The sequence below is a fragment of the Nycticebus coucang genome, chromosome 16 (genome assembly GCF_027406575.1).
Source record: "Nycticebus coucang isolate mNycCou1 chromosome 16, mNycCou1.pri, whole genome shotgun sequence".
Classification (NCBI taxonomy): Eukaryota; Metazoa; Chordata; class Mammalia; order Primates; family Lorisidae; genus Nycticebus; species Nycticebus coucang.
In genome coordinates this window covers 10,785,228-10,803,768 of record NC_069795.1, presented here as the reverse complement: position 1 = coordinate 10,803,768, position 18,541 = coordinate 10,785,228, and the positions used below count along the sequence as shown (strand labels likewise).

The following is an 18,541-nucleotide window of genomic DNA, read 5'->3' as shown; positions in this document are numbered from 1 at the left end:
AAACTCTGCAAAAAAGTGAGGGAATTCTGAGCCAATTGAGAAAGATGAATATGAACACTTACAGCGATGATTAAAATTTCCTTATAGGGTCTGCTCTGCCCAGGGTTTGGGTGACCCTATTCCACCACTGCTTCCTTTCCATCCCCACCCTCAGTTTTTCAATGGGAGTTGAGAAATAATTTGCAAATCTTAAATTGTTATTTTCCTAATATAGCAAAATATGCACAATGCAGGTGCTGGCCTCAAATCAAGACGCATTGTTTAGAGCACACGGTTCAGGCCCCGGTTGTTCAGTACTGGGAATGTGCAGTGCGTAGACAGAAGGACATTGCTCTCTTCATTGCTTTTTCCATGGGGTTTAGGAGGGCCACCAGGGTTGAGGAGGCCAACTCATTCTAATTTTTCCGGGACTTCCTTCTAAAACTGAAAACCCTGTTATATGTATCAGGACATTCCTGAGTCCCAGGGAAATCTGGATGGTCTAGTCCCTTATAGGGGCTTAAAAAACTAACTTGTAACATTTTCCACCCAAACCTAATTAGGGCAGACATGGTAAAAGTTCAAGTGATCTACCTGCAAGTCATCTTAAGACCACTAGGGGGCACCAGTGGCCTCTTGAAGTTACTTCCAAGGCTTGAAATTTGAGGGCAGGTAAGAAACTAAAAAGAAAAAAGAAAAAAGAAAAAAAAGAAAGAAATAAACTAAAAAGAGCAAAATAGGGGGTGGAGGGGGGTGAGAGGAGAGAGGGTATTTGGTGGGTAAGGTTACCCACCAAATATCCTCTACTCTACCAAGAGTAGAGTATAAATGTCTGACCACCAAATAAGTGAGATAATGGTTATGTTAATCAGTTTGATTTACACATTCCACATTGTGTATCAGATCACACTGTACCCCATAAATGTACACAGTTATGATTTAATTAAAAAATGAAAAGAGCAAAATATCATAGATGGACCCCTCAAGATTTTTGGCCAGACCTTCAAATCAGTATTGCCAAGTTAAAAAAATAGGGGGGAACTAGCCATATGAATCCAACCAGGAAGCTCCATTTAGGGCTTGTCTGCTCCAAAGGTGCCAAGGAGGACCGAGCAGGGCTCCCACAGCTCCCGCCGACACAGTTATTGTGTAATAGGCCAGCGGTCCACAGGGAGGAGATGTGGTCCTAAATTGTTAGTTAGTGGGTTCGAGGCAGGGACTGGCTCTGTGCAGGAAGTTTCTAGAGATAGGCTAGGTGTCTCCCGCTTCAGGCTTTGTTCCCTCTGCACAACTAGTTAGTAGTTGGCCTGAGGAGCTGTCTTAGGGGAAAGTCTAGGATTCCCCTATGGAAATCCAACTTAATTTGTTTTCTGTTGCTGCTGTAACAATGCACTGCACACTTGGTGACATAAAAAGCTCACATTTATTGTCTTCTAGTTCTACTGGTCAGAACCTTCATGTGGGTCTCACTGGGCTGAAATGAAAGCACCAGCAGGGCTGTGCTTCTTTCCAGAGGCTCTTGGGGAGGACACACTTCCTGGCCTTCTGAGCATGTAGGGGCCACCTGCATTCTTTGGCTCTTGGCCTTTCTTCAATCCAGCAATATTTCATCTCTGACCCTTATCCTCTAGTCCGATCTTCCTTGACCATAGCTGGGATAGTTCTCACTTTTAAGGACTCAAGGCATGACATTGAGTTCACCTGATAACGCATGATAAGCTCTCCATCTCAAAATCCATTACCTAGATATCATTGGCACAGTTCATTTTGGTATGTAAGGCAATGCATTTGTAGGTGCTGCAAATCAGGATGTGGACATCTTTGAGGGGCCATTATCCACCCACTGCTACGGTAAATAGTCTTAGAACTTGTGCTTTCACATTCTGTCATCGTCACCCCTGGCCACGGCTAGAGAGAGTGGCAGTCGAGGGTAGATTTATCAGCAAGTCACTTGGTGGTTATTGTCCTGGCTGCTTCTGCAGTCACCTTACTGACCCTAGCAGATGCCTTCTCTAACTCTGAAATGAGAAGAGTGAGTCTGAGAGTCCTTTTTCTATAGCAGGAGATGGGCCTACCCGGTATTCGGTGTTCTCTGGGTGCTTTTAGGGAAAGTTGCTCATGGCCACCCAGGCATTTGTCCTACCTGCCTTTAGAAAGTTCCAGACCCAAACTCCTTTGGCCAAATGACATGAAACCTACCACATGAGGCCATGATAGCCTGGGGTAGGGTAGATTCAATGGGATTTTCCAAGGAGACCCCGGCCCTTCCTGTCCTGTTGGAAGAAGAGGTGGAACTGGCCGCCTGTGTGCCTGGCTTTGCAGGACAGCCCGTGTCTACAGGCAGATGCCAGCCCTGCCTGATCAGCTGAGGCCTGGGCGGGGGTGGTGTCTGCTGCTAATCAGGTAGAGGGACTACTGAAACCCCAAAGGGGCTGGGGGATGATGCAGCATTAAGCCCCTTGTCATCTTGAGTCCTAGCAAAAGTTTCCTAGAGGGGGGACAGAATACGTACACATGACTGTAGAGACCCCCACCCCTGACCCACCTGGCCAGCAAAGTTGTCCACCTGGGCTGTCAAACATCTTCTCCTCCCTGCCCCCAGCAAACAGGTGTGCATTGTTCATAGGCTTAACCCAGCTCCGTCTTCTGTCTCAGCCACTGCTCCTCCTCTGTGCATTTCACCTTCTCTGCTACATGTTCTCTTATCATTATGATTCCTGCGAGCCCCCTCCAACCCTTACAGAGATGGAGCGGGGAGCGGGGACAAACGTGCAGACGAATGGGCTAACGCTGAGGGAGGACCCTGCTGGAGCTGGAGCTGGTAGGGCCAGGAAAGTGGATTCTAGCTGACTGCCTCGTTCAAATCCTGCTGTGTGATGTTGGGCAACTTTCTCTGCCGCTCTGTGTCTCAGAATGGAGATAGTAGTAGTACCTAGCTACCTAGCGATAGTCCAGAAAGTAGAAGGGAAGAGGAGAGAGGGGAGGGGAGGGGAGGAGGTGGGAGGACGAGGGTATTTGGGGGGACCTCACCTAATGTGCATGATACAATGGTACATTTCAAAACTATCAAGAAAAGAGAGTGTGATGGATGTGTTACTTAGTTCAATGTGAGCATTTCACAGTGTGTATCAAATCAGTACACTGAACTCCATAAATGCATCAATATACACAGTTATGACTTAATAAAAACAAAAACAAGACATAAAAGGTTAAATTGCGCTGAGAACAGTGTGCACTACACGCAAGTGCTGTGCCTGGTGTTACTTGCTGTCATTACCATTATTATTTCACAACGTTCCCATTTTGTTCATAATCACATTTGTAAAAGAACTGGAATCTGATCTTAAGGCCTTGGTTATATTATTTTGAGAAGATGCAGCTAATTATGTACCTTTTGAGGGGGGAATGTGAGTTGGGAGCTAAATTTCAAAGTGCCATGTGTGAATTGATAGTGATGTTTCGATCCCCCAATTCCCCAAATTCCTGGTTCGAGGGACCCACTCAGGCTGGCAGCTCAGAGAGACTCCCAGGGTTTCTTTGCAGAGCTGGGACAGAGTTTCTTGCTTTTGTCTTTAATCCAAGAAATATGAAGGTTCAAAGTGAAATTATGGCCTTTGTTGAGAATGATTGAGGGACGTAGAAATGAGAAGGTCCTGGTGTCTGGTGCATTTGGGTGGTGCCCTCTGGCCTGGGGTGTCCGTCACACCAGAGGGGCTGGTTGGGGGTAGGGCTTGAACTGCACACCTGATTTATCTGCATCTTGGGTTGAGCATCAGACACTCCCAAAGGTGGCCTGACAGCCAAGGGGCAAGACTGTGCCTGAATTAGCTGGGTCTGCACAGACTTGGGGGGTTTGTAGGCCTTGTTGTGAGTCCACATGTCTTTCCCCCACTCTGATAGACTTCAGCCCCTGTGTATCCATTATCCCTTCCTGGGAGCTGATATTTCCTTATCTTGGAACTCACCTCCTTGGCCTTCAAGGTATCAACTATCAAATTGGACAGCTTCATCTGTGCTGATGTTCTGCTCAGGAAGGACAAAGAGCTGCTTCCAGGTAGGTTATGAGGATGTCCTTTTCCCCCTCTCAAAATGAGGCTCTTTTCTGGGCAGACAGTAGGGTGACCAACAGTTCCAACTTGTGCAGGACTTAGGGGAGGATAGGAGATTTTTAGTTTTTTTTTAATTTTTTTTTTTTTTTTGTAGAGACAGAGTCTCACTCTATGGCCCTTAGTAGAGTGCCGTGGCCTCACACAGCTCACAGCAACCTCCAACTCCTGGGCCTAAGCGATTCTCTTGCCTCAGCCTCCCGAGCAGCTGGGACTACAGGCGCCCGCCACAACGCCCGGCTATTTTTTGGTTGCAGTTAAGCCGGGGCCGGGTTTGAACCCGCCACCCTCGGTATTTGGGGCCGGCGCCCTACTGACTGAGCCACAGGTGCCGCCCGAGATTTTTAGTTTTAAAATCAGAAGAGTCCTGGGCAGATTAGGATGCATTGGTCACACAATGACTGTCATTTTTGTGGGGTGGGGAAAGGAGCCACCAACACACAGGCTGGGGAGATGTTTGAGGAGAGTTAAGGCTGCGAGAACTTGTGGGCCTGCCCGTGTCCTCAGGAGGATGTGGCTTTCCTGCCTTTAAGGAAACTCATGTGATGAGGAATTTCGTAGAACTTGCGAGGACAGTGGTCATTTGTCCCACAATGAGCGTTTTCATGGATTGACTTCCATGGGCTTGGCAGAGTGGAGGAAAATCAGCATGTGCCCGGTGCTGATTTTCCCTGCTCCTCACAGAAGGCTGACACGTCTGCCCTGAAGGAACGTCATTGACAGGAAACAATTAGTGCTAATTGGGTGCTAACCCAGGCAGAGCTGATGATTGTGTAAGCGAATTCGGGAAAGGGAAAAGAAACGCTGACCAGAGAGCCCGAGACAGGGTCAAGCAGGTGGAGGTGGGGCAGAGAGGAGGTGACATAGAAAGGTGGCAGGGGACCAGTAAGGACACAGCCACCGGCCTGAGAGAGGGACAGCATGAGAGTGAGTGGCTGGGCTGGCAGATCCTGGACCGTGGGAAAGGAAGGGAGGAGAGGGCAGGCGAAGGAAGAGAGGAGGAGGGAAGACGGAAAGAAGGGAAGATAGGAAGGGAGAAGGGGAGAAGGAGGAGCAGACTATTGGTCTCCCTAAGTGCCAGGCCCTGTTCCGTGTGCTTAATGTGTAACATTTCATCTAAGGCTCGCCCAGCACTGAAGGGTCAGCACGGCTCTCTTTGCATTGTACACGAGGAAAGAGAAATATCCGAAGGTTAGGGGCCTTGCCCATGTTCCCCCGGGAACAATGTGATTCCAGTTTGCACTTGAACAACATTCCAGCAGGATGACCTAATGACAGTGGCATCTTATCAGGGCTAACCTTGTCTCAGATACAGGAAAGATCAGAGAACTAGAAATTCCAGGTGGAGAGACCTCCAGAAGCCTGCTCCAGGAATCTGGGCGGGAGGCGCTGGCCTCAGTGGCTGACATGCTGTGCTGGGCGAGAGACTGGTGTTCTGGTCAAGGGTCTGGTTTCCACCCTGAACACCTGGAAAGAAGCTGGGACCATTGATGGGATCCAGCTGGAGAAAGACAGAGAGGAAAGAGAGGGAAAGAGAGTGTGTTCCGTATCTTATCTTATCCTCTGTGCCTTTAGGCAGGTTACTTAGGTTCTCTGAACCTCAGTTTGCTCCTCTGTTAAACGAGAAGACTGATAGGACAGGCCTTATGTGATTTTTAAAGAATTAAAAGTTCATAAATTATTTAGAACCATACTTGAAAGCAGAGTAGGTAGGCAGTGAAAGTTATAATAGCTATTATCAGTTCTTAAAGATTGCTTTAGAAATTGCTGGTATTTGGAGGGTGGGAGGGGCTAGTTTGTTTCTACCCTGTTTTATCACAATAACCCTTCCTTCTGTGCATCTGCAAACTCCTTGACCTTCACTGTTCTGATGGGGGTGTGGTTGCCTTCCCCTCCCTGTTCAGGGAATTCACTCTCTCCAAGGGGAGCGTGGACAGAGGCCAGCTTGCCACTGCTGTTCTCTTAACATCAACCCCAAAAGTCAGAAAGGGGATCAGCCTGTTAACTTTTACAAGCAGAGGGGACTTTGGTGTCATTTCTTGAAAAGGAAGAGGTTCCCTTGGCACGTCAGCCCTGCTGCGGGTCAGAGTGTGCTCTCTTCTCTGGATCCTTTACTAAGGCCTGTGGAGCTCCCAGGCATGAACGCAGGGCCAGGGCCTTGCCTTTGTGCCTTCTGGCTGAAGAGTTGTTTGTTTTGCAATTAAGAAAGGGACGTCAGTTCTTAATATTTACTTGGGGTGGATATGGGATATGATAGTTTTTAAGAGATAGAAAAAAAATCAGTGGTTCTTTAAGGACTATACAGTTTGGCATGAAAATCACACTCATTGAGTCTTGTTAAAAGGTCCCCTGAATTCTGTAATTGTTCTGGTGTGCACTCAGGTGTGGAAGCATAATGATGATGGTGATGATGATAATGATGATAATGGTTACCTTTGTTGGGTGCCCGGGACATTCAAGTGTCTCACACAGACATCTTGTATGATGTAGCTGTCTGGATTCCTGTTTTTTAAAAGGAAGAAACTGAGGCTCAGGGAGAATGAATGAATTACCGAAGGCCATCCAGTTAGTAAGCAGTGAGGTGAGGAATGTCACCTTATCAGGCAAATGGAGTGTCTTTTGCCCTCCCCCCTCTTGTCTCTCCCCTCCCATTCCCGGCCCTTTCCTCCCATGTGACTCTCAGTGGACGCTGTGTCTTAGCAGCGAGGATTGTGAACTTCTGCAAGGGAGAAAGTTCATGGATGTTGGCCCAGAGAGGAATGAGCAGGGAGGAGCTGCCAAGCACTTTCTGAGGGGGACCAGGCGCCAGGCACATGGAAACAACTGGACTTGGCCCAGTTGTTTTGTGAGTGTTTTCTGCATGCCAGGAACTGCCAAGACTCAGGGAGCCGCCCTGATGACCAAAGACGGGCCAAGAACTCAGATACCCCCCAGAGCAAGGGTCAGAGAGGGCCTGGCTGGCCCACATGAAAGCAAAGGAAGACCCAGTGGGACGGACCCCCCACTTCCCAGGCCTCCTCCCCGGGGTGGGGTGATATCCCGGTCCCGACCTCCTGCACGTGCCAGGCCTGATTCAGGCTCGTGGTGGATGGAGGCTGGAGGCCGTGAGGAGCTGCTTTCTCTTCACAAGCACTGGCCGCATGAGCCTCGTGTCCGCCTGGGTTGAGAGTTCATGGCTTACACGTGGCAAACGTGGGACTCGCTGTCAATCTCTGGTCAGCTGTGTGGGACAGAATTCTGTGTGCTGAGGGAGTGGGAGCCCAGCCTATGGCCAAGTCCAGGGACGTTGCAGGGAACTTGGGCAGGGCTGGCTGTTGGGCGTGAAGGCCAGGATCTTCCTGTTTGGCCACAAAGCGTGTGTTGGACTGCCAGTTTCCAAAGTGTGTGAGGCCACTGTGCGTCCCGCAAAGGACATGGGGAGGGAGGGATTCAGGGAACTGTGTGGGTGGGGCCCTGAGAGACAGCGTCCTCTCCCATCTGACTTGCTTTAACTCTGGCCACACTGTGTCGGGCGTTGGGTCAGTGGCCAGCAGAAGAGAGCCCTGGCTGGATCTTTTGGCAACATGGCTCCCCTGTGAGGAGAATGCACTCTTGGGCCTCCCACGTGAAACTGCCTCTGACTCCGCTGCCCCTGGTCAGCTACTGTTCTTATTCAGCCTGAGGTCCCCCCGCGGCACTAGGAGGGTGCAGCCCATGGTTACTCGCTGACTTTCGGCGTCCCTGCAGCGGAGCCCAGTGAGCTGTTCGCTCCCGAATCCTTCTGCCACATGCTGAGTCTTCTCCCCGGTTCCCTTCTAGGGCTGGACTCTTTCCCTGCACGCAGGACACATATCCTCCCTCCTGGGTGGAAAGCCCATTATCAAAAAAGGAGCAATGATTATAGAATATTACTAACTTGTCGTCTCTTTCTTTATCCTCCCTCCACCCCTCAAATTATTTTTCATTATATTTGGGTAGAGTAGGAAAAAGTGCCAATGTCACAGCATAGGTTGACCACGTAGGCCCACACAGAATTGTCTACCAAGGAGGTGGCAGACGTGTGGCCTGCTCTGTGGAAGAAGACGGTGAGGTGCCGCTAAGATTGCCTTCGGGGGTTGTCACCCCCTCAGGTCTGCACCGGGATGCCAAGGGTCCACTTGGTCCCTGGAGGGCCGCTGTGGACAGGGAGTCATTCTTGTGGAAGGTTGCGATGCGGGTGGAATGCTTCTGACACATAACTGCAGATGTCAGAGAGGTCATTTGCCTGAACAAAACGTATTTACAGGACGTTAAAAAAATATTTTCTACAAATTCTGAACAGATTAAATGTGGAAAGAGTAGATGAGAGAGGGTCTATAGTGAGGGGGAGCTGCTGGGGTCACAACTCGGGCCACCCAGGGCCTTGAGAGGGCATGGGGGACGTCCAGGACCCAGCAGAGTCCCCCGACCTTTTCAAATGTGACAGCTGGTACCAGCAGCAAATTAAATTTCTTGGAACATGTTAGGGAGATCATGTCTCTCTCTTTTTTTTTTTTTGAGACAGTCTCACTATGTCACTCTCAGTAGAGTGCTCTGGCATCATAGCTCACAGCAACCTCAAACTCTTGGGCTTAAGTGATTCTCTTGACTCAGCCTCCCAAGTAGCTGGGACTACAGGTGCCCATCAAAATGCCAGGCTATTTTTTTTTTTTTATTGTAGTTGTCATTGTTGTTTGGCAGGCCTTGGCTGGGTTTGAACCTGCCAGCCCCAGTGTATGTGGCTGACGCCCTAGTTGCTGAGCCACAGGTGCTGAGCCATGTCTCTCTTTTGAGGACTACTTTTAGAGGCCCTCAAAAAAGTTGAACTTGAAAAGCAAACGTAACATGCAATCCTGGTTTTCCAAGCACCCGAGTCTTCACTGGAAACCAGACACTGATCTGTCCAACTGCTCGCTTTGACTTTCACAGAAATGTATATGTACAAAAGTTTCCCCCATAGGCTGAGACCCCTGCTGAGATAGTTTAGAACAGAGTGCACTTAGCTTGAGAGAATTTTCAACACTGGAAAAAAAAAATTATCCGATAGGAGTTCCCAACGCTGGCGACAGTGTCAGTTATCCACTCCTAATATGTTTGCATTAATCCCATCTCGTCTGGTTAATGAATACGACCCAGGCGGGACTCTCCCATTATTGCTCAATAATGTGCTGGTGGAGATGGAGGATCTTTGCCTTTATTTTTGCTGGCACATCCTAGTGCTGGAGTACATTAAAGTAATAAAATTAGGCAGCGAGGCGTCCTAGTCACTCCCACCATGTTCCTGTAACCCCCTCATTTACAACAGACAGAGACAGAAAAAAATTTTCTAGAGCAATTTAAGATGAGGCAACACAGGATATGTAAATTCTGTTTTATTGGCAGTCCGGGCAGCTAGCTAATTCTTCTCGAATGCCTCACAGCCTTCCGTTTACTAGCCAGGCTAGGTCGGAACGATTTACTTCCAAGACCACATGTGGCCGGGCAAACACCGTCCTATCCTCTGGCCAGATGTTTTGTTCCCCTTGCAGATCTGAGAAGAAGCTTGTTCCGAAATTTAAGTTTTTACCAAGTCGGATGACTAAGGCAGATTTTGTTTTTTTTAAAAAGGTTATTGCTTGCTGGGCATAGTAGCTCATGCCTGTAAGCACATTAAAGTAATAAAATTTACTTTATTATTGCTCTGCTCTGTGGAAGGAGATGGTGAGGTGCTGCTAAGATTGTCTTCAGGGGTTGTCACCCCCCCAGTGGTTGTCAGGTGGATCGCTTGAGTTCAGGAGTTCAAGGCCAGCCTAAGCCAGAGTGAGACTCTTGTCTCTACCAAAAATAGGAAAACAAACAAACAAACACACAAACAAAAAAACTAACTAGGTGTTATGGCAGGCACCTATACTCCCAGTTACTAGGAGGCAAGAGGATGGCTTGAGCCCAAGGGTTTGAGGTTGCTGTGAGCTATTACACCATGGCACTTTGCCTGGGGTGACAGAGTGAGACTCTATCTCAACAATAAAAAAAAAGTTATTGCTCCTACTTGCTTTAGTCCTCCTAAAGAAGTAGTTGCCAGAGCTCAGGAAGTGTTGAGAAGAACAATTTCAAGGGAGATCACTAACTTGAGTTTGACACAGAGCAAGGCAATTTATTTATACTTAGACACCGTCAGGAGCAGAGGTTTTTGTCAAGGGCCGCTCAATCAGGACCCCCTGCACTGGGACAGAACCCATGAAACCCAGCAGGGATTTTGCCACCTTTGCAATGAATTGTAGCAACATTCCAAAGTTTAGAGAGAACAGGGGAAAAGAAAAAGAAAACAATTGTCCCACTCAAGCCAGAGGTTTAAAAGCCACAGAACAAGTCCGAACTGGCCGAAATGTGTGGCTTCGTGTCCCTGAACTTTCCTCTCCCTCTCGGCTGGGTGTTGACTGTGCCCAAACCTGCAGAAGTGAAGAAAGCATTGTGGTTTGAGAGGGCTCCCAGGCAGCCAGCCCCTGGGAATTTCCTGTAACTCTGCTCCGCACCTCCCTGTGCTCCAGAACAGGAGCAAGGAGGAGATGGGTGGCCTTTAAAATGGCCATAGAGTGGTGGCCACGGGCGGGCTGTGTCAGAGACCGTCTGCACAGGATTATTAAGACTACTTGGAAGTGTGTGTCATAACTGCCCATCCCTGGGGCTTCCAGCACCTTCGCAGACTCCAGCTGGGGAAATTCTCAGAACCTCCTTTATAATAGGCAGAGAAGCAAATAAATGCTGGCTCGAGACAGGAGTGTGTGTCTGGGACGGGGAGGGGCTGAAGGGTCTATGAAGCACAGGCCCAGAGCTGAGGGTACCCTGCATTCAGTGATCTGGTCTTTTGTGTCCCTTTATCTATATTAAGGCCACCCATCCTCTCCATGTCTGTGGGGCTGTGTTTATCAGCTGGAAAAAGTTCTTAGCAATGGATCATTCACTGGGGGTTCCCACGGCTCTGTCACACACTGATGATAAGGCTGGGGCACCAGCTTTACCTCTTGCCGGAGATGGGACGGAGGCTGCGCTTCTCACAGGAGTTCCCCACCTGCCCTTTGCATCACCTTGGGGGAAGCCTGTTGAAAGTTCAGATTCCTGGGCCCCACAAGGCCCACTAAATCTGACTCTGGGCTTTTTGTTTTGAATTAATATTTTTACTTTCTTTTCTTATATTCAGTGAATACCCAGACCTTAAGGCGCTGTCAGTTAATTATGCCCCAGTAGCTACCCCTCAGATCAGGATATAGAACATTTCCACCACCCAGGAGGCTCCTTCTGTCCTTCCCAGACAACGTGCATCTTCCAGGGGCACCTGCTGTTCTGACTTCCATCATCACAGAGGAGTTTGCCTGGCTGGGACTTCACTGGCACTGAGTGAGTCTGGCCTCTTCAGTCTGGCCTCTTTCTCCGACACACGAGACGCACCCATGCTGTTGCCTGCACTGAAGCTCATTCTTTCCCTCTGTGGTGTAGATCTCATGGTTTGAATATGCTACTACAGAAATAATCATTTTACTCTTGACAGCTTCTGGGTGGTTTCCAGGATCTGGCTATTGTACCACACTCAGAATATTTGTCTAAGTGTCTTTTGGTGTCCCTCGGCACTCACTTCTGCGGGGGAGTGGAATGTGTCCTAGGCTTAGCTTTGGTAGATAATGGCTAAATGGCCCTTCAAAGTACTTGTACCAATTTATACTCTTGGCAGCAGTGGACAAAAACGTCATTAGATGACCTGATACTGGGGGCGTATAGGGGAATGGGGTAGTGGGAGAGGGGTGCAGGGAGGGGGATGGGGGGTCTCGGTGTATGGCACACCTCTTGGGGGCGGGACACAATTATAAGAGGGACTTTATCTCACAAATAGATAAATTGTAACCTAATTTTTTGTACCCTCAATGAATCCCAAACAATAAAAAAAGTATTATTGCACCTTTGAATTTTAGCCATTTTGGTAGAGGCGTCTCCTTGTAGTTTAAATTTGCACCCATCTGCCAACTTGTGATATTGAGAATTGTTTCACATGCTTCTTGGCCACTTAGAGTCCCTCTTTGGTGAGGAAACTAATAAAGTCTTTTAAAAATTGGGGGTTTTTTTGTCCTTTTAATTTATAGGAGCACTCATTAAGGATCTTTTAGTCATTTGTTCATTATTAGTAACCTCTCCAGGTCACATAAGATGCCCGAGTCAGAGACTCACCCCTGGGGCATTCTTTATACTTTCCAGTTCTCTTAAACCATCTTTTTTCTTTTCTTCAATTTCCAAACAAACAGCTCACTTTCTGCCTTGTGTCCTTCTGTTACTCAGGTTATAGTTAGCAGGCTTTCCGCTCCACTTTTTAAGCAACTGTATGTGGCAGAAATGGACTTCGAGTATTAAATATGCCCATGTTTTGCTACTGAGTGTTTGTTGGCTGAGTGTAGGCTTGAAGTCGGGGGTGGTGGGGGCATGTCTAAGCCAGCTCCTTGCAGTTTTTTGGCAGCATTTTCTTAGCACCATGACCTTGCCAGAGATTTGCGGAGTGAGGGAAGTTGGTAAGAGAAAATGGAGTTTCAGAACATCCATTGATCGCTTTGCTTCTGTTACTCCACTGGTCAGGAATTGAGAAGCCCTACCCGTTTTCCCCTGCCTCCTCCCCAACAGCTGCCTCTCTCCTCTGCCGGGGGCCTGACCCATGTTCAGTTGGTGTCTACACCTGTGTTTGGGGGTGTGCGTGTGGACGTGGCCTACTTTGGGGCATTATCAAGGACCTATTTCATATCCTTCCTTCCACCTCAACCCTGACTGTGTAACAATCTACCTTCCAGGTGCCAGTGATCCCCACCCACCTCTGCCACTTCCATGAAGCAGAAGAAGGAAAATACAATTTAATCACGTACGAGATCTTAGAACTCACATAATCCAAACCTCTCATTCTGCAGACGAGTGCAGTAGAGGCTGGCAGAGCTGGGGCCTCAGGGGGACAGTTAGCTGATCTTTCTTTCCAGAGAAAGCCAGGCACGATGCCTCTAGAGAGAAAGGGAGAGACAGAGTGTATCATTTTTGCCTTTGGTAAGAAAGGGAGTTCTCCCTGCTGCCTCTCCCCTCAGTGCGCTGCTACTCAGAGGCCCAGGGTGGCAGGAAGTGGTGAGGCAGGGGGGAAGGAAGTCAGAAAAGACTCAGTGCTGGGCACGCATGTGTGTGTGCGTGTGTGCGTGTGTGTGTGTGTGTGTGCGTGCATGTGTGCGTGCGTGCATGTGTCCTTCCTCTTCCCCAACACCACCTCCTACTTGGCACAGAGGCTGAGTTAAAATGGCCTCAGAAAGAGATTTACAGTGTCCTGACCACTCCTAACAACTTCTTGTGGTATTGGGGTGACTGATGTTTATAAGGGTGGCACTAACTCACATCAAGATCTCTCTTTCCACCGGTAGGCTGGTTCTGATGGTGAAAGTATTGGAAATTGCCCATTTTCTCAGCGTCTCTTTATGATTCTCTGGCTCAAAGGAGTTATATTTAATGTGACAACAGTGGACTTGAAAAGGTAAGATGAGGTTTCTGCATTATTGAAATAACTGTACCTAATTCTTGGCGCACACACCCACACACTGCCCTGGCACCCAGTGGTGATATCCCAGGCGTCTCCATCCTTGAGCCTGAATTGAAGCCCAAGTGTGGGCCATGCAGACTAGTTACAGGACCAGCTGGGCTGTAGTCAGGAGGGGGTAGGAGTTGGGGGCACCAGAAGGGACCCGCCCTCCCAGCTGCTGGTCAGGGCCACCTCTCTCCTCCCTCTCGCAGTCCTGTCTGGGCGCCATTCCTGGCAGGTCACACGGGAGAGTTAACTTTTCGCCTCTGCATGTAGGCTCAGCAACTCCATGCTTTGTTAACAAATGCCTTTCCATTTTGCAAACCCACAATCTACTGTGCCATTCCTAAGGCTTGTTTCTCTTTCTGGGAGGGCAATGCTAAGTCTTGGACATGAGTCCAAATGCTCACAGCTGCCCACAGACGCTGCTGTTCACCCCCACCCAGGAAACCTGCAGACCTGCAGAACCTGGCTCCTGGAACCAACCCTCCTTTTATGACTTTTGATGGTGAAGTCAAGACGGATGTGAACAAGATCGAGGAGTTCTTAGAGGAGAAATTAGCTCCCCCGAGGTAGGCCTCATAAAGACAGTGTTGGCACTGTGGTTGCCACTTGCCACCCACAACAGATTCTAAAGCCCTTGGCCATGCGTGTTTGGTTGTCTGCGGCCCATGGTGCTGCTGACGTCCTTAGTCATACCTGTGGTGAACCGCAGAAAACCCAGAGACGGATGAAAGTTCAGGGGGCTGGACTTAAGTGCTCTGCAACTTGCAGCCCAGCAATTAGGGCTTTCTGGTGGAAGTGGGGTGGACGTGGCTGCTGGAAAGGGCGAGGTGCCTGCTGACAGGAAGTGTCACAGAGCCTTGGACCTGGGGGGATTCTTCTAGACCATCCCTTTCATTTTATAGGGAGAGGGAACTGAGATCAACAAAGCCAGCTGGGGCCCTGTGTCCCAGGAGGGGTCACTGTCAAGATAAAAAACTCTGTCCAGTGCCATTTTTCCAGATTGTGTTGCTTCCTGATCCTCAGGACATAAAAAGATTAGGAAAACATTCAAGGAGAGAAGTTTTCATTTTTCTATCCACCCAAAGAAAGCTGTTTCCTCCTTCCCACCCCACTGCATTCTCCTGGTAACTCAAATATTGCATATCTGTGATACTCCAGTTTTGAACTTTTCAAGGTATCCTAAGCTTGGGACCCAACACCCTGAATCTAACTCAGCAGGAAATGACGTGTTTGCCAAATTCTCAGCATTTATAAAAAACACCAAGAAGGATGCAAATGAGAGTGAGTACCACCCATCTTCCTGATTGCTATTTCAATGTGAAGCCCTGGCAGGGTTCTTGATAAGATCCTGAGAATTCCAACCCATTTCACAGAGGATAGAGATGCAAGTCTGGAAATAAGGGAAAACCTACCTCCAACTGTGAATCTGCCCTGGGTTTGAGGAGATTGAGTGTTTAATCTAGAGCTCTGGGCTGTGGACCGGTACCAGTCTGTGGCTTGTTAGAAACTGGGCCCCACAGCAAGAGGGGAGTGGCAGGTGGGCGAGGAAGGCTTCACCTGTGTCCTCAGCCACTCCCCATTGCTCCTAGCACTGCCTGAAGTCTGCCTCCCATCACATCAGTGGCAACATTAGATTCTCATAGGAGCGTGAACCCTGCTGTGAACTGCACGTGAGCGGGATGTAGGTTGTGTGCTGCTTATGGGAACCCAATGCCTCCTGATGCGAGGTGGATGTAATGTGCTGAAACCATCCCCTGCCCTCCCCAGTCCTTAGAAAAATTATCTTCCATGAAACTGGTCCCTGCCAAAAAAGGTTGGGGACTGCTGATCTAGAGATTGGTAACCAAGAAAGGGATGTTTTTAGGGAAAAATATTCATCACCCAGATGTTCCCAGCTGCATCATCGGAGGTTTTTTTTTTTTATTGTTGGGGATTTATTGAGGGTACAATAAGCCAGGTTACACTGATTGCAATTGTTAGGTAAAGTCCCTCTTGCAATCATGTCTTGCCCCCTTAAAGTGTGACACACACCAAGGCCCCACCCCCCCTACCTCCTTCCCTCTTTCTGCTTCCCCCCCCATAACCATAATTGTCATTAATTGTCCTCATATCAAAATTGAGTACATAGGATTCATGCTTCTCCATTCTTGTGATGCTTTACTAAGAACAATGTCTTCCACATCCATCCAGGTTAATACGAAGGATGTAAAGTCTCCATTTTTTTTAATGGCTGAATAGTATTCCATGGTATACATTGGAGTTGTTTTAAATGATGCCTTGCCAGTACCTGTCTCACACAGGCTTTCCATATAAATATTTTTTAGTAAATTAATGAGTTCTAGAAATAGCAATGTTGTGTAGACAGCAGCATGATTTTTCAGGAAGGAGTGAGTCCTTGATTTTTTTGAGGCAGAGTTGCACTCTGTCACCTAGGCTAGAGTGCTGCAGCATCAGCCTAGCTCCCAGCAACCTTAAACTCTGGGTTCAAGAGATCCTCCTGCCTCAGCCTCCTGAGTAGCTGGGACTACAGCCGCCTGCCACCACACCTGGCATATTTTCTATTTTTAGTAGAGATGGGTCTCACTCTTGTTCAGGCTGGTCTCAAACTCCTGAGCTAAAGGGATTCTCCCTCCTTGGCCTCCCAGAGCATTAGGATTTATTTACAGGCGTGAGCCACCACCAACCAGGAGTGAGTCCTTTATTCGGGTATTCTGATGCCACATCCTCCTTTCCCAGTGCCCAGTGCTAGCCGGCCAGGTCTCAGGAAGGAATGGTGGCCAACTTCTTCCTTCATGGCTATTGGAAAGTGATAGTAGCTTGTAGGTCCTGTCTTAGCAATTTCTTACCTTTCTGTTTTAGTTTATGAAAAGAACCTGTTAAGGTCTCTGAAGAAGCTGGATGACTACCTAAACAGCCCTCTGGATGATGAGGTAGATGCCTACAGCACTGAGGACATTGCAGTTTCTGGAAGGAAGTTTCTGGATGGAGATGAGCTCACTCTGGCTGACTGTAACCTCTTACCCAAACTTCACATCATTAAGGTTTGTCTTTCCTCCTATCACATGCACTGAACGCAGGGATGGGGCTTTGTTTTACTTAGTTTTGACTTGTGTTTGGGCCCCATGTAAGCAGCTGAAATGCCAACACTTGAATTAAAAATGCTAGCTTCTTTCTGTTCCAGCAGCCAAGCTTCAAGTTTCAGACACATGGCCTGGGAACATGGCCCCGTGCTCTGCCTCTTTCTCAGCCAGTCCTCCATAGCCTAAAGAAAAGTTACATTGAAACAACTTGAGGGAATTGCCAGGTTATAGCTGCCACTTAATATTTGGGGCTCATAGGTGGCACATGAAATGTGGGACTGCTGAAAATGGGAGCTCTGGCAGTCGTCCATGATTATAGGGGTCAGGCTGGCCCTTTCTGGGGATGACCCAGGAGTATCCAGCCAGCTCTTACCATTGATCCTCGATAGCCGGGGAGCAGCTGACAGCTCCCTGCTGGGCCCCTGCTGTATCTGGTGCCATCTTCCCAGGTAGTTGAATATGATCCAGGAGTCATGGATTATATATTATGAGGATTAAAGACTTTCTAGAGCAGTGGTTCTCCAATATAATAAGAATTGTTCAGAGAGCTTTGTAGAAGTGTAATGCACCAATCTATTGCTTGACCTTGTTCATCAGAACTTCTGGAGTGACTGCTGGGGTTTCACGGCAGATGGCCCACACTTGGACTTCTCAGCAGTGCTCCCAGCCTCTCTACCACTTATAGAAGTTGTTGTTATCACTATTGCTGTGTCCTTGGCCTTCAGTAGCCCAGGATACCTCAGGAAGAAGCCCATGACTTGTTTTGGGGCATCTTGATTGTTAGAGTCCCAGCAGGTCCATAGCTCAGTCCTTAATATAAGGGGAGGGGAGATGAGAGAGAAATAGGGACATCCAAGCCACTGACTGTTGTTCTAATGACACATTTAATTGGGATTTAGAAACGACACGTTAGGTTCACATGGTCAACGGCACAATGCTCCTGTGGGCCACCACCAGGTCATTCCTATACCCTCGTCTGCCTACATTTCCTGCTCTTGCCCTCTTTTCTTCTCAATATTTCCCCTGTTTGTTTTCTTCTTCTCTTGTCCTTGTCAAGCTTGAGGGCACCGACTTGAAGTGCAAGCCTTTAAGGTGTTTCCCATCCCTTTCTAACAGCTGTGGCAGTGCTCTGGTGGCCACAATTTAATGAAAGCATCTTGAAAACATGCTGAATTTGGAAGCTGTTTTCCAACAGCACATTCCTATAATTGTGTTTTGATTTAGTCCCTTTTGGTGAATGCTTTGCTGTGGTAGTGAATGGGGTGACTTTGCAGAAGTATGTGGAGGTCGAAGAAGAGCAGAATATCCTATCCAGGCTGCACTAATTGTCATTTGTTTAGTTCCTAAGAAAAGACTATTGTAGATTTCAGTGAGATAGGGCAGGCGGAAGATCAGTTTGGGTGTTTCCTCTTGAGCACCCTCTGGGGACTCATCTGAGTTAAGGTTGGGGTTTGGGTTAGGGCCTCCTCCACTCTGAGGCTCCCAGATGGCTGAACACGTAACTGGTAAATTTCAGCAGAAGGGGTGAGCTTCAGAGTGAGCTGCAGCAGTCGGTGGTTCCAGTATAAGACCTAGCAGCAAAATCTTCAGAGCCGTGTAGCACCCAAAGTACCAACTGGCTTATGATCTTCAGGGTGGAGTGCCTCTGAAAGGAAGTGACAGTCAAACTAAGGGAATTACGGTAAAAGATGAGAGCATGATTTATAATTTATTCCCCTTCCTGAAACGCAGGGAAAATAATGTGAACAAATAACATAGTAGTTTCATCTTTCATAAAACTACAAAGAGATAATAGACGGCCAACCTGA

General features: G+C 48.2%; 1 protein-coding gene across 1 annotated transcript in view; it reads left to right on the top strand.

Annotated features, from left to right (window-relative positions):
• CLIC6 (chloride intracellular channel 6) overlaps window positions 1–18,541 on the top strand; it is a 45,469-nt gene that overhangs the window by 21,512 nt on the left and 5,416 nt on the right. Inside the window, exons 2-5 of the mRNA XM_053565717.1 lie at window positions 13,493–13,602; window positions 14,094–14,219; window positions 14,828–14,934; window positions 16,513–16,694. Of these exons, the coding sequence (XP_053421692.1) occupies window positions 13,493–13,602; window positions 14,094–14,219; window positions 14,828–14,934; window positions 16,513–16,694 (525 nt within the window). The remainder of the gene's footprint in view (window positions 1–13,492; window positions 13,603–14,093; window positions 14,220–14,827; window positions 14,935–16,512; window positions 16,695–18,541) is intronic.